The sequence below is a fragment of the Abrus precatorius genome, unplaced genomic scaffold (assembly GCF_003935025.1).
Source record: "Abrus precatorius isolate BTA unplaced genomic scaffold, Abrus_2018 Scaffold3, whole genome shotgun sequence".
Taxonomy (NCBI): domain Eukaryota; kingdom Viridiplantae; phylum Streptophyta; class Magnoliopsida; order Fabales; family Fabaceae; genus Abrus; species Abrus precatorius.
Window position 1 is genome coordinate 36,101,119 of NW_020874373.1, and position 15,618 is coordinate 36,116,736.

Sequence of the window (15,618 nt, forward strand, 5' to 3'; positions counted from 1 at the left end):
AATCTATAGAGCAGATGATAGAATAAGGTCACAAGATAGACTTATCACATTATGTTACTTTAACGAACATAAAAAATTAAGATAGAAAAAGATATTATATTATGTTCTCTAATCTCATTCCAAAATGAGTTCATAGAATTGCAAGTACGCAGAAATTGAAGAATAGTTAAAATGTGAAACTATAAGAAGGAGATAAAACGTTAAAAATAATAATAATGGGAGATCTGACTAATAAATGATTTAATTAAATGCAGAAATATTGTCAATAATATTGCGATCGAATGGAGCAGATCGTGTCATTTTAACTTATTTAATATTTCTCATTTTGTTTTCTTTCTAATTTGAGTATAAGATAAGGGAACATTAAAAAACATAACATAATTAGGCTTCTCCGGTTAATATATAACAGACCTTGCTACTATAATCCACTGCATACATATTTTCATTTCCTCGAAATCCACAACAGGTGAGTTAAGTTAGTTCCTCTATCAATATGATCTCTTTTTCATAGTTGAATGTGATCTTGATTCAGCTGAAGGAGGCTCAGATCACTAAGTATATGCTTACTCGTGTGTTTTTTTCTAATAATTTTCTTCAGATATTATATTGATCAAGGATACAAATGGCTCCTTCGGCTTGTTCTTCCCCGGCACTTGCTGGCAACAAGAAGAAAGTTGTGTTCATAATGGGTGCAACTGGCACAGGAAAAACCAAGCTTTCCATCAACTTGGCCACTCAATTTCCCTCTGAAATAATAAACTCAGACAAAATTCAAGTATACAAGGGCCTTGATATCATCACGAACAAGGTATCTGAGTCAGAACGTTGTGCCATTCCTCATCACTTGCTAAGCATAATCGATGACCCTGATTATGACTTCACAGTTGATGACTTTTGCAACCATGTACTTGTTGCTCTCAATCACATTATTCAAAATGGACGCGTACCCATTATTGTGGGAGGCTCAAACTCTTACCTTAAAGCATTAGTTGAGGACCCCAACATTGCATTTCGCTCAAAATATGATTGTTGCTTCATTTGGCTCCATGTGTCTTTGCCTGTGTTGTTTGAATATTTGGACAAAAGGGTGGATGAAATGCTTGATGCTGGGATTGTTGACGAGATTCGAGAAGCTTTTGTGCCAGGAACAAAATATGATTACTCTCGTGGGGTTAAAAGAGCCATAGGGGTTCCTGAGCTAGAACACTATCTTCGGATAGAAAAGGAAATAGATGATGAGGCTCAAAAGGAGAAGATACTGCAACATGCTATCAGAAAAACTAAAGAAAACACTTGCAAGTTGGCTGAAATGCAACAATTCAAGATCCATAGGTTGAACTGTGAGCTTGGATGGGAAATGATCAAAATTGATTCCACACCAGTGTTTGAGGCTGTTTTAAATGGAGCAGACTATAAGCATTTGTACAAAGAGATTGTGTTTAAACCAAGCATGGAGATTGTGCAAAGATTTCTGCTAGAGGAGTTCAATCAAGGATAGGAAAAGACACCATGCCAAAATTATTCGCAAGTGCCCATTTGTACTTGAAAATGTTATTCAATAAGGCTAGAAAAGGATCATTTTATTGTACTTGATAAATTACACCAGAAAAAAAGGTAATAAAAGCCAAAATCATTCGATCTGGTCGAAAGAGAGTTTTTTTTTATAACTTTTATATCTTTTTTTCATATCACAAGAAGACCTATTTATGTGAGTAACATGATCATAAAAAACTATTTTACCTGTGCATTGAATCAATTGATTTTAGTCTTATATGTTATTTTGAGTTATAAATTTGATAAATAAATATTTAATATATTTAAGTTTAAATTATTTTTTGAAATAAAATATGGTAAAAGTGTCACCTATTCTTCCAGTGCTTCTGGTTTCCCTCTAAAACATTGACAATATTTTTATTATTTTTAGTTTTAGGTAAACTCGTTTGAATGGAGATACAAATTGCCAGGTAGAGTTATGATTAGTGTTGATTAATGAATTTTTATTTTATTTTAAAATGAAATTTGAATTTAATCTATAAAAATGAACAAATGCATTGGCAACCCTCTCTCATTTATCCTAATTACCACTGATATCAGCTTTGTACGTTACTTTTTGTTTTTCCAAATTCTCAGCTCATCTAAATACACCACCCCTTATGCTGAATGGATATCACCATTTACTGCTCTAATGATTCATGTTCTTTTTATATTTTTCTTACAAATTCTTCACAACCGTTTTACATCATAAATTTAGTAATGAAGTTTTTAGAAATAATCCACATATAATTTTAATACATTCTCAATATTCTTCCTCTTTGTTTATATAAACTTTGTCAATTAAATCATATAAATTAAAAAAATTTCTTGAAAGTAGTTCTTGTATTAATTTTTAAAAAATTAATTACAAAATTTCAACTTACCTGAATTAAAGTCAATTTTTTTATTATTTATATTAATTATTAAGAAGTTAGAAAGATTAATATGTGAAAAAATAATAAATATTCTCAAAATTTTATAATGAATTTTATATTCAGAATCAGTAAAAATTTAAAATATTTATAAAAAGGATAAGAGGAAGTAAAAAAAAATTATATTATCAACCAATTAAAATACATTATTAATATGATTTAAGTTAATTATTATAAAATTTAATAATTTTTTATTAATATAAAAATTCATGAATAATAATACAAAAATACATTATGTAATTCATGAATTACATGTATAATGATAAAAGAGTCAAATTAGTTTCCAAAAATAAAGTATCACTAAATAGATTGATTCAGTAAATATTTGGACACCAAATTAGTGCCTTAAATATTTAAATTATTGCCACACTATTTTTATATATTTTTTTGTTATTAAATTATTCCTTTAAAAATTTAAGTAATCAAATTAATCTTTAAAAAGTGTTAAAGTAATAAAAAAAAAAGTTTAACTTAGTGATAAATTAAATTGTAAAAGGAAAAAACAATCTAAAATTTCATCAAATTACTCCTGTAAAAGACTAAAGGCACTAGAAAAATTAATTTAATAAAAAAAAGTTCAAAAAATTAGTATAACAACGATTTAAATCATTGAATGTACTGTGAACTTCATCAATAAATTTATTTATATGTACTGTGAACTTCAAATCTTCTTTTTATTTGACTATTACAATTATTACAAATTTTGTATACATTTTTTATTGTAAGCATGCTTGGAAGTAATGACGAAAAAAAATAAATTTTAACTCAAAATATTAATGTAATATTTGCATCAATAAATAATTATAGACAGAATTTTGAATCCCTCTGTAACTTATAGATAGAAAAATTTGTTTGTAATTCATTTGTGAAATATGAATTTTTTTCTACTTTTTTTACAAACATAATTATTTCTCATTGTACCTAATTATCATAATTTATATACATAATAAAAACTACAAAATTATATATTTAAAATCAAACTTTATTTATAAAATTAAAATATCATTACAAATGAAGAAGTAAATATTCAAATAAATAATATAAAAATAAAATATCAGTGTATATCATGAATTATCGGTGTAAAATAGCATCGTTATCAGTAAAAGAAGAGTTGAAGGATGAATGACGCATGGAGCTGAAGACTGGTGCTACTGAAGCTGGTGGAAGAGAAGAAAAAGGTGTGGAGTTGCTTACTCTCATGAGCTCAAAGTATGCATGCATTTGCATATGTTGCTGCGATACCTTTCTTTGCATCCTCGATGCCACCTTCTTCTCTATCTTCTTCTCCATTTTCTTCTTCCATACACTTTCCTTGGTCTTCCACATCTCCTCATTTTGCTTTTGTAGTTCTTCATTAAAGGCATGAACCTGAGTGCAGACTATGTCCTCCACTTCCTCAGCTGCAAGAAAAAGGACATTTTCAGTGACAGATGCAGGAGATATGAAGTCTGCAAAGCGGCTCCTCATGCCATAAATGCGGCCTTTATAAAGGTTACCTATTGTCTCTTAGTATTCTCATCAATTAACTCTAGATCTTAAAAAGATGACTCTTCAAGCCTTTGAACATAGTCATCTTAGCAGATAATTATATATTAGTTTCGAGAACTATTTAATAAATTATTAATAATAACATATAATTTTGCAGATACACAATGTTGTATCAACATTTTATTTTACATATCTGAATCAAATATAATATATATTTAAAGACCAAATACACAGATACACAATGTTGTATCAACATTTTATTTTACATTACTCAAATTTCTAATGTAAATTCAGAATCTCTCATAATATATGAATATTTTCTTACATTTGTTTACACTTAATACAACAAATTTATAATGTAAATTTTGACAAAATCTCTCATAATATATGAATATTTTCTTACATTTGTTTACACTTAACACAACAAATTTATAACTCTGCAAGGACAAATAATTTCACAACACACAATAATTAGGTTCGGGGCAAGACCTCTACGCCCATCCCCTCAGTCATACAATATCTCTAGTCCTACAACTCTATAGAAATTTTAAGTCTCTAATATACATTAAAAATTAAAAAACTAAATCAATAAAAGTTAGAGTATCATATCACGAACACAATAATGCGAATTATTTTTTAAATAGATGCTCCAATCGCTCACAAAGGCAAAAAAACTGAAGCTCCAAGAAAAAGAGAGAGACAGAGAGGAGAGAGAGAGAGGAAATTATGCAAAATGAGGAAGAAGAAGGATGAGGCTCAATTTTGATTGTTTCACAAATTACAGATGAAAAAATTCGTCTGTAAATGATTTAATAAAATGGTGTATTTTACAAGTTCAGTTACAGACATATCTATCTGTCTATAAATCCGTCAAAGACAGTTATAGAGAAAAAAAATTGTCTGTAAATTGTCAATTGAAAAATAGGTAAAAAAAATAGCCACATTTACAATTTTTTTTTTCTATTTGTAACTCCTGCTCCAAATTTTTCAATTTTTAAATTATAAACAAATATTTCTATTTGTAATTTTTATCTATAATACTTTAAGCCAAATTGCGGGCTAAATACATACAAAAATTACAAATTGATTTTGTTCATCTATATTACAGACAAATTTACAAATAGATTTCTAAGAAAAAATAGATAATCCATCTATAATATAGACAAATAAAATCTGTATATAATTTTTGTCTATAAATAATGTGTTTCTAGTAATGACTTGTCTTCATGCAGGAGTATAATAATCTCATTTCAAGTTTTAAGTTTCTAACCTATAAAATTATGTTTATGTATTTAGATATTTTTTCTCTTTTGCAAATTTGATTATGTAATAATATAAATTTTGATAAATTTTATTTGTTTCAATTGAAATTAATATTTTCATTTTAAATCACACCTTATTTTATTTTAAATTATAAAAAATTATTTAAATTAGTTATAAATTTATATTATATATTTTTCACTTTTGATACTCTAAAAAGTTAAATTACCTGTGAAATTAATTTTTTTTTAGTAAAATCATAACTATGTTCTAGGTTAAAAAATTTTATAACATCATATTAATATTTGAAATAATTTTCTATTAAATAAATCATGAAAATGGTAACCTATTTTTTATTTTAAATTTAAATATAGACATTTTATTGATTATTTTTTTTATTTTTAAATTATGTGCTATATAATTTTGTGAGATAAGATATGTTTCTAGTATTTATAAATATAGTTAAAATTTTATTTTATTCTTTCAATAATTTTAGTCTTAAAATTTTTTAAATATATTAAAATTATTTTGTTATTATTTATCATTAATGTTATGGTATGTATGCATGTTACATTGTTATAAATTAGTTATAAGGCTATTTTTAAACTTTATAAAATCAAAATTATTAATTTTTAAATTACAATAATTTCAGTCTAATTACTTTATTTTAAAGTTAATTTAGAAATGAATTAAAAGTATATTGTAAGTTATACGAAAGGGATCACCGCATCGTTATGAATACATTTCCGTTACTTTTTGATGACTCGTATATTCTTTGCTGCATATTGTTCTCTACTCTTTACTTCTCCCTAGAAAGAGAAAAGAATTTGGAATTTTTTAGTCAGAATGAAAAAAAAAAGGCAAGTAAAAAAATCTTTATTAATTCTCTTACGTACAAATTAACTAAAAAATAACTTAACTATGATATAAAAAAGTTTATTTTAATATATTATTTTGAAGTATAATTTTGAAACATTGTTAAAAAAAGCTTTGCATAGAGAATTTTACCTTTCTATCACACCCATAAGGAGAGTTAGTTTTATTACTACTAATCTAATAACGTTTTGTTATTTTGAATCTTAACAATATATTTTTTTAACATATTTTTTATTATTAATTAAAATTTATTAAAAATAAAATTATAAAAAAATTATTTTAATAATAAAAAGTTAAAAATTACATTATTTTTTTATTTTTCAATAAATTTTAATCATTAACAAAAAGAGTGTTACACAGTATATGTTGTTAGTATTTTTTATTATATTACGCAATAATATATTTGATATTTTTTTATAATAATTGGCATTTGTATATAAAAATTACAGTAATGATATATTTAAATTAAAATGTCTGATTTGAGCATTAAATATTAGTTATAAGTTATTAAACCATTATCAAATATGTTTCTTTCAAAAGCAGTATCAATCGAATTAAAATAAATTTTAATCAATATCAAATATTTCCCAGTAAAAGAAAAACAGAAAAAGATAAGAGTATACGTATCAAATTATCTAATCTCATCCAAAATCTAGCGCTTTCGCCGAAATCACATATGCATCTGTAACTAGAAAACATAATCGGGCTTTTGCTGCATCCAATCACAGTTCGAAATCAGTTCGAAATCGGGCGGAGCATAACGGTTGTCACCACGTGGCTTCACAAGAGGGTTGATAGTTTTGCTCTTAGCGTGGTTCTGTTTGCACTTGATAATTGGCTGCGTTGTATCTATGCCTATAAAAGCGGAACGAAGTGCAGCGCTTCTGTTGTGACCTTGTTTGTGTGAGCTTTTCCCCCAAACAAAGCAAAACGGTGTTCGGAGAAATTAAACGGGAAGATGAAGATTAACGTGAAGACTCTCAAGGGAAGTCACTTTGAGATCGAAGTGAATCCTCAGAACACGGTAATGCTATGAACACTCTTAATTGTTGAAATTAAACAATTTATTCTAGGATTTTTTTATTTTTATTTTTATTTGTGTGTGTTGGAAAGTTCTGTTTGAAGGTATAGTTACATTTGTGTATAATGCTATTGAATGTTTGGATTTATATTTTTCTGGATTTTTTTTTCTTTTTTCGGTTTGGTTTGTGGATTATTAATATTAATATTGATATTAGGTTGCTGATGTGAAGAAATATATTGAGGTAGCGCAAGGTGCTGATGTTTATCCTGCTGCGCAACAGATGCTTATTCATCAGGGGAAAGTGCTGAAGGATGCCACAACCCTGGAAGAAAATAAAGTTGTTGAGAATAATTTTGTGGTGATCATGTTAACCAAGGTGATGATTTTGTTTTGGTTTTTGGATTGTTTCTGTTCTCTTACATAATCATGTTAACTGTTTAATCTTATTGGGGAAGCTAGAATGCTCGGATTCGTACCCTTTATCTGAGAGTGTTGGACACGCCATTGGGTGATTCTTTGCTTACATCGTGCTATTTTTCATTGTGTAGTTTTTATTTTTTTATTCTTAAACTTTTGTAAATACGTTTTCTATTGTGTCTGTTATGGTTAATGCTGAAAATAAGAAGTATTTCATTGATTTTTTTGGTGGTATACATGTGGGCGTGTGTGCGTGTTGTGTTATTATGTGATAGCTGCATTCTAATATTTAAGGAAATGCAATTTTTCTGTGAAGGGATTTATTTTTTGCTTGTTGCATGGCATAAGGTGTAAAAATGAAAATCACTTTCTATTTGCTTTCCTAGTTCCCAAAATTTGTGGTTTGGAGTGAAAATGAGCTATGCTCTACTTTCAACCTCCTAGCTTTTGTCTTTTCTCGTGCCAAGAAAGTGCCAGACTTGCTATGTGTTAGTTTATCACTTAATGTTTATTGAAATTGTACTATGTGGGGAGGTGGTGATGGATGCTTTGAAAAGAACAAAAATGTATTGTCAGTATCCTTCCTTTCAACCCATGGGGAGAGGGGGTCTGTTGTGTGGTTTCCAGTGGCTTACTTTTAAATGTGCATGGTGATCTGCCAATTTCAGAATAAGGTATCATCAAGTGAAGCCTCAACTACTTCATCTGCACCCTCAAACCAGGTGACTACAAAAAATTTACATTTAAAAATTATGTTCTTGTTTATTTTTTATTTTTATTGCTTGCATTTTCTTACATGTAATTTGACTTGTCAAAACTTATCATTTAATTGATGAAGTTCTTTATAAAACTTGGATGATGCAATTGTTTCATTAATGATTTTAAAATTAATTGTTTCCAAGGTAGTCAAGATCCAGATTTTACTTTGGATTGAGAAGGGTAATTGAGATTGTAAATCGTGTGGTAAAAAAAAAAGGGTTGCTCTTTTTGGGTTTATGTGAAAAAAAGGGTAAACAAAAATCATAGTGGGACCACACAATCTCACCGATTCTGCCAGAAAAAGAGTTACAACTGATGTCGGGATTGCAACCATGGCAAAGATCATAAGATTGTATGATCTTACAAATTACAAGAGTGTGTATACATGCTTGTGTTAGCATTCCAACAGAATTTTGTTGTGACTATCTTTATAATCTTTATGTTGAGTGTCTATATAGAAGAGTTCTACGCAACATGTTCAGTTCAACACATGAATAGATATTGGATGCAAAATGTATTCTGTTGATTTTTTTAATTCACAGTATTTTAATAATATTCAAATTTGCATAGTTATTTAGTTTTTTTTTTTTTTTTACTTCATCTTATGACCAATAATGAAATCTCTTTGTTCTTAATTTTTTTCGTTTACTTTTGCTTGCTACTTGCATGTTTAGGCAACCCAACCTGCAAGTTCTTTGCCTCCTGCTTCAACATCTCAGCCCCTTCCTGCAACTGTAGGACAGTGAGTTCATATTAATTTTCCCTGTCTCAAGGTTTCGGTATAATAGAATATTTTTAATTTGGTTTTCATGTAAACTTCTTATAATTGTCTCACTTTGCTTTCAGGGAAGAATCCAACTCTGAGCAAAGTCCTGCTGCTGCTCCTCCCAGCACGTGAGTATCTGGCATTTTCTCTATCATGAGTTTCAACAGCTTTTCTGTAGTTAAATTTGGCTGATAAGTTGTGCTGCCTCAATGCTACCATCTGCAGCCAAGCTATGTAGTAAATAATGTCTAACTGTGTAATTTCTTATGCTTGGCCATTTGTTTCTTTTTCACTGAAAAATATAAAAATCCTAGTCCTTGTTACCTGTGATGTCTATTATGATTGTGTGAACTTAAGTACAGTTGTTAATTTGTATATGTTGGTTATTGCAGTGCTGTGTCCACTAACTATGGCCAAGCAGCGTCAAATCTCATTGCAGGAAGTAATTTAGAATCAACTATTCAACAAATTCTAGAAATGGGGGGAGGAAGTTGGGAACGGGATACTGTTGTCCGTGCTCTTCGTGCTGCATTTAACAATCCTGAAAGAGCTATTGAATATCTTTATTCTGTAAGTCTGTGCAGACTCTGGCTTCTTTCCTGTGTAAAGCATGGATGTTTCCGTTGTTAATTTGGCAGCTTATCTGTTTGATGCTTTCTTTAGCGACTCCACAGCTACCCATGTCACTTTTAAATTTTGCTTGACTTCATGCCATAATGAATTATGCTTTCAAAACTCAACTGATACGCATGCCTCTAGCATTTTAAGAGAAAATATTTCGGAATAGAAGAATGTGAAGATAATAAGATTGATGTTCTAACACATGGCTTTTCTGCTCTGGAAATAAATTACTAGAACCATGGTTGTTGATTGTTATTCGATGCAACAAAATTACATGGAGCGAGAAAATTCTCTTTGTAATTGTGTGATTTTTGCATTATAAATTATACAAGTTGAAATAACTAATTTTATCATATCATAAAGTTAATATTATTTATCAATCTGATGGCCTAGATACAATAGTTTTTTTGTGTATTTGGAGTGAAGTTCAGTGGTTATGGTTTTTGTGTTAACTTCTTAAACTTGAGAATTAAAAAAGAATGCAATTGTGTGTCAATAATATAGTTACATTTATCACAACTTTTTTTTAATCCAAAACTTATGCTTAATTTATTTGTTAGGGTATTCCTGAACAAGCTGATGTACCAGCAGTTGCCATATCCCCTGTGGCTGAGCAGGCAGAAAACCCATCAATCCAGAATCCACAACCAGGTGTACCTGCTGGTGGGCCCAACACCAACCCACTCAACCTGTTTCCCCAGGTATATACTTTCCCTTGTGTTGCGTTAAAAAATTTAGCATCAGTTGGTAAACTTGTAATTATTTCTGAATCAGGGCCTTCCCGATATGGGTACCAATGATAATGCAGGCGACTTGGATTTCTTGAGAAACAGTCAACAGGTAATTTAACAGTTATCTTCTTTTTGGGAGCTAGGTCTCATTTTCTTTTTGGGGATTAGGTCTCATTTTGTTTTAATTATTTATGCATTTACAAGTGTAATAACATTTCAGTTCCAAGCATTGAGAGCAATGGTGCAATCAAACCCCCAAATTTTGCAGGTATTATTGGTACTTGTAGATCCTGTTACTACAATTGCAAATTTGGACCTCACCTGATCAAAGGACATCATAAACCATTTTCTTTTCCATTGCAGCCTATGCTTCAGGAACTGGGAAAACAAAATCCTCACCTAATGCAGCTCATCCAAGAGCATCAAGCTGACTTCTTACGCCTTATAAATGAACCTGAAGGAGAAGAGTAAGATAAATCATTTTAAGTTTGGAGCATTTCTTTAATATTATATGAAGTTTTAAATGAGTTCTGAAATAAGTCCATACCTTTTTCGTTGACTGATAAAAGTAATTCAGAATTACACATGGATGATGAAGGTTTAGAAGAAAACTCTTGAATTAAATGAGTTCAGAAAGAATTCATATATGGCCACCAAACCAATGTATCTGTTGACCTTGATTATAATGATAGAGTAAAAATAACCAGATCATAATGCAATCCAGACATAATAACTGGGATTATGGGAATTGATTCTACAAAAGATTATTCATTTGTTTAGGATCAGTTTTAATTTACACTACTTTTATATTCCCAAACACCAAAATAAGTTTTAATTTACACTAGCGTCATATGATCTTAATCCTATATAGGGACTGAGAAGGTATAGAAATATTGTACCTTTGACACTCGAGGGTTCTTGGGAAAATATATAATGTCAATACTTGTGGTGGGAGAGGGAGGGAAGGAAGGAGGATAGGTATTGGTTTTCTTTGACATTTGGATGCTCAAGCTATGTTTTAATTGTATGACCAGGAACCTACAGGGTCAGTTGGCTTCCATGATACCTCAGACTGTCACTGTCACCCCCGAAGAGAACGAGGCCATTCAACGGGTGAGCTATTGACTACACTTTCCATTCAGTTGCTTTAACTTTGTTTTCGTTGTTGTTTTGCTACATTGGCCGCTTGATGATGGCATTCTTGATATTTTCCCCCGTTGCACTATTGCCGTGCGTAGTTCATGGCTCCCTCTTTTTTAACGATATCATGAAAGCTACAATGGAAACTTATGTCTTGAATCAAACCCGCCACCCCCCCCACCCCCCCCCCGGCACACACACAAAAATGTTACTGACCAAGACGTTTTAACAGCTTGAAGATATGGGATTTGCTCGAGATCTTGTGCTGGAGGTGTTCTTTGCATGCAATAAAAATGAGGATCTGGCAGCCAACTATCTATTGGATCACCAGAATGAATTTGAGGACTAGTCAAAATTCTAATCTTCTCCAACAGTGGTTTTTCGTGTCTGGCATTTTTCTGTGCTGGGCCATTTGTTAGTCTTTTGAACACTTAGGGGAAGGGCCAATGTTAATATTTTCTATTTTATTGTCCTCTGGAACATAGCATCTGTACATCTTTTACCACCATTGACTAGAAAACAGAATCGTGTTGGTCGGCCACCTGTTTTATTATTGTTTTGCAGCCGTGTGATTTTAGTTTTATTTATTTGACTGTTTATGATTTACGTACTTCTGTTTGGGTGAACGAGTATGTAGAAACTTTATGAACTTCGAGTCAAACAGTCATCTTATTTCAATCCACAGAAAAGAATAAAAAATTATTATAGGAACTCTAGGTGATGAAAAATGTTATGGCAGGTGATTCATCGTGTTCAGGTGAAACTTCTTTGATGGTCATCCATCCATATCCCATGGCATGAAATACAAAAGTAAATCTTGCTGTCATTGGAGTAAGAGAGAGAGCAAACGTTAAATGAAACTCACTTAAGACATGAACTGCAATGTTGCCCAGATCTCACTCTGTCGTTCGGGCTCTCTTTAACAATTCTGCTCCTGACAGATTTCAAGGTGAAACTGGTTGCCTAAGTATGTGACATAATCAAGGAGAAATTGATTGACCAAAGAGAAAAAGAAAAGAGAAATTGGAGTAGCGTGTTTCCGTTTGTTGAGACCATTCGGGGTTTAATCAGCGTCCTAATATTTAGATTGGCGAGGGCGAGCAATGTTTTTTTAAAGTAGAATCAATGTTTTCAAGTTTTTGAAATTCAACCAGGTAGAGGCAGGTGAAATTATGGATCCTTTTCTTACAAATATAATGATTTACATATGTTAAGTGTGTAAATAAAATAAAAGAAAGAAAAATGTTAAAATGTACTTCCAGCATAAATAAATCAATTCATTACATAAATTAGTACTAAACCAAAAATATGATACCAATGTGTTAATCTATACTAATCTCAGTGTAACAAGTCACAGTAGAAACACATTTTAAAAATTAAAAATTAAAAAATATTAATGTATTACTTCCATAATTAAATTTTAGGAACGTGTATTTGAAATTACTTTTCAGATGAAAAGGGAGATGTGAAAAAAAATTCCCTTGCAATAGTTGTATGGAACAACACGGCAGTGATGCACGGTGTGTAACCTCGCAAAACCACGACTTACACTTTACACAATCAAAGAAATTTGCTATTATGCTGGTTACTGAAGAGATTGAAAGAAATCTTAGTGTGCACATTTGAGGGGAAAATTTTCAAAATTTTTCTCAAGAAACTCAATAATTATTTTAAAAAATTAGACAAATTTGCACTTAATTTTTAAACAGTATAATAGGCATGTTCTGCTTTCACCCTTCCATTCTCTTTTCCTTTTATTACATCCGAGTATATCAAACTCGTTTGCGTCTGAGTGTGGAGTAATATAGAAGAAATTTCGATGTCATATGATACGACGACATGCTCTATTTTCAATAACTAGAAATTTTGTATAATCATTTGTGTGTTGAAAAGCCCATCCGCGTCAGTTTGCACGTAACAAACCCAAATGCAATAATCAATCCCCTTGAGATTACAAGGCAGTTCTAATCGGCATCATCATCAAGGAGCAAACCTGAGTATTCAAATCAGAGCTTATCAGAAGCATACTAAACATTTCCTTTTTGGTTAATGCTTCGTTTATTTGAATTAAAGAATGTTAGCATTTACACAAACTAAACATTTCTAATCACAGTGATATATCATCTGCATCAAATCCGATCACCATTTACTTAAATCAAATGAAAGCAGCATGCTTTGAACTTCCACATGCACTTTAGTTAGTAATCCCTTCAAAATTCCCAAGACTTATTTCCAAACATTATATCGTCCTGCAACTGGTATGGGCTAAAGAGCTACTAACCAATACAAATGTGGAACTGCAAGGAGCTCAAAGATACATTACTTCAACCATAGATTCCACTACTCTTTTCTCCAGATCACCCTCATTAATCCATGCTGAACTCTGTTGACGCAATAACTCTTTCTTCTCCGTCTTCTTCCCTTCATGCATTTTCACTTTCATCCTCCAGTTCTCAAGCTTCTCTTCTCTTTCTTTCATCTGATTCACAAAAATTTGAAATCAATCAACCACAACAAGCTAATTAACACAAGCCAAACTCATGACCTTCCTGCTTTATATACCCTTTCACCTATTGCTAACCCACCAAAGTAAAACTTTGTCATCTACCCTTTCACCTATTGCTAACCCAACAACGCAAAACTTTGTCATCTAACACTCTCAAACACAAAATAAAACGAGAATCAAAGCAAAGATATTAGTTCAAATTGCATAACTATTAACTAACTTGAATGATAGATTTGCAATATTGACAGTGAAAAAAAAATGCATCAATTGACATAATGCAGCCATACAATGTTTACCACTAAAATTCACCATAACTACAATAATAATAGATCTATAAATCAGAATTAAGAGATTAATGAAAAACAGGAAATTAAGGTTAAAAATGGAACATACGAGGATTTGTCGGAATTGTTGTTGGGCGATGTCGCGTTCTTGGGCTCGGAGCTGCGCAGCTTGAGCCTTGAGCTTCTTGCGCTCTTCGTTGGCGACTCTGAGAGCCTCCCTATGAGCTTCGTCCTTTTGTTGTTTCTCAATCTTCATCGCTTCCATTTCTCTTATGTATTCCTTACGAACCTCCTTCACTTGCTTGGCATATTCCCTACGCACACGCGCTAGCTTCGCCTCCGCTTCCTTCGGGTCCGTCGGCGCCTCCCAGCTCCCCAAGAAGGAGTTCGGTGACAGGAACTTGTGGTTCTTATGGTGGTGGTTGTGGTGCGAAGCCCTTGCCGATGTGGCGAATGAGCGTAGCGATGAACGGAAGAACGCATTTGGCATTGTTGGAAAACCTAATAGCTGATTTTCCCAATCGGAGATATGTAAAGAGACCAAAAGATGGCTGCTTGGTGAGTGACGGTTAGTGTTTGGTTAGGTTATGACAAAGGGAAAGTATAAATTGGGGGTAAATTTATTTCATTAATAAATATAATTTTATTAGCAATGGAGAATAAAATTTATAAAATGCTATTTTAACTTACTAGAAAGTCATCCGATGCACGGATAAATTATTATGTTACAGTATAATATTATAATTAATAATTATAAAATAAAAAATAATTATATAAAATATTTATGATAATATTTAAATTATTTTAAATTTTAAAATTAATTAGTATATATTAATATTATTACTAATAAAATATTTCATATTATATAAAGATTTATAATATACTTTTAAATATTTATAAATTAACTTTAAAAGTAAAAGTTTAAACTCAAATATAATTTAAATTTATAAATTATAAATTTAATTCTATAAAATTAAAAAATACTCTTATAATTAATTTGTAATAATTTAACATGTATATATACATACCACAACATAAGGATTCTTAATAAAAAAAATATATTTAAATATATTTAAAATATTTTAAGGCAAAAATTATTGAAGAAATAAAATTATATATTTTATTTTATCTTATAAAATTATATAGCACACAATTTAAAGATAAAAATAAATAATTTTTTATTAAATAAGTCTATTTTGTATTTCTAAATTTATTGTTATATATCAAGTATCATAATTTAATCTCTTATTATTGAATCGTATATTTATTAATCAAATATAT

At 30.4% G+C, this 15,618-nt stretch overlaps 3 protein-coding genes across 5 annotated transcripts; 2 read left to right on the plus strand and 1 right to left on the minus strand.

Moving 5' to 3' along the window:
- The first annotated feature begins 622 nt into the window (after window positions 1-622).
- LOC113862605 (adenylate isopentenyltransferase 5, chloroplastic-like) lies at window positions 623-1,498 on the plus strand. The gene has a single exon (XM_027495682.1). It carries the CDS (start codon window positions 623-625, stop codon window positions 1,496-1,498), a length of 876 nt encoding a protein of 291 aa, XP_027351483.1.
- A 5,314-nt stretch (window positions 1,499-6,812) lies between these two features.
- Window positions 6,813-12,253, plus strand: LOC113861043 (ubiquitin receptor RAD23d-like). Of its 3 annotated transcripts, none has more exons than XM_027493642.1 (12): window positions 6,813-7,113; window positions 7,328-7,489; window positions 8,199-8,252; window positions 8,964-9,031; window positions 9,136-9,183; window positions 9,448-9,625; window positions 10,237-10,377; window positions 10,451-10,516; window positions 10,628-10,675; window positions 10,771-10,874; window positions 11,442-11,520; window positions 11,780-12,253. In XM_027493642.1, exons 1-12 carry the CDS (start codon window positions 7,048-7,050, stop codon window positions 11,894-11,896), a joined length of 1,131 nt encoding a protein of 376 aa, XP_027349443.1. In that variant the 5' UTR covers window positions 6,813-7,047; the 3' UTR covers window positions 11,897-12,253. The 3 variants fall into 3 exon arrangements, with proteins under 3 accessions (XP_027349443.1, XP_027349444.1, XP_027349445.1); XM_027493643.1 differs by having other exon boundaries at window positions 6,983-7,113; window positions 8,199-8,257; window positions 8,963-9,031; window positions 11,780-12,134; XM_027493644.1 differs by having other exon boundaries at window positions 7,036-7,113; window positions 7,343-7,489; window positions 11,780-12,154.
- Window positions 12,254-13,669: 1,416 nt separating this feature from the next.
- Window positions 13,670-14,908, minus strand: LOC113863474 (coiled-coil domain-containing protein 34). The gene is made up of 2 exons (XM_027497068.1): window positions 14,447-14,908; window positions 13,670-14,026 (listed from the first exon to the last, which is right to left on the minus strand). The coding sequence occupies exons 1-2, from the start codon at window positions 14,825-14,827 to the stop codon at window positions 13,856-13,858; spliced, it is 552 nt and encodes a 183-aa protein (XP_027352869.1). The 5' UTR covers window positions 14,828-14,908; the 3' UTR covers window positions 13,670-13,855.
- Between the last annotated feature and the right edge of the window lie 710 nt (window positions 14,909-15,618).

Coding starts and splice junctions, on each gene's coding strand:
- LOC113861043 (XM_027493643.1), top strand. CDS start 7,048: ATGAAGATTAACGTGAAGACTCTCAAGGGAAGTCACTTTGAGATCGAA. Junction 7,114..7,327: donor AAGTGAATCCTCAGAACACG/GTAATGCTATGA, acceptor TATTGATATTAG/GTTGCTGATGTGAAGAAATA. Junction 8,258..8,962: donor GCACCCTCAAACCAGGTGAC/TACAAAAAATTT, acceptor CTTGCATGTTTA/GGCAACCCAACCTGCAAGTT.
- LOC113863474 (XM_027497068.1), bottom strand. CDS start 14,827: ATGCCAAATGCGTTCTTCCGTTCATCGCTACGCTCATTCGCCACATCG. Junction 14,027..14,446: donor AACAATTCCGACAAATCCTC/GTATGTTCCATT, acceptor TTTGTGAATCAG/ATGAAAGAAAGAGAAGAGAA.
- LOC113862605 (XM_027495682.1), top strand. CDS start 623: ATGGCTCCTTCGGCTTGTTCTTCCCCGGCACTTGCTGGCAACAAGAAG.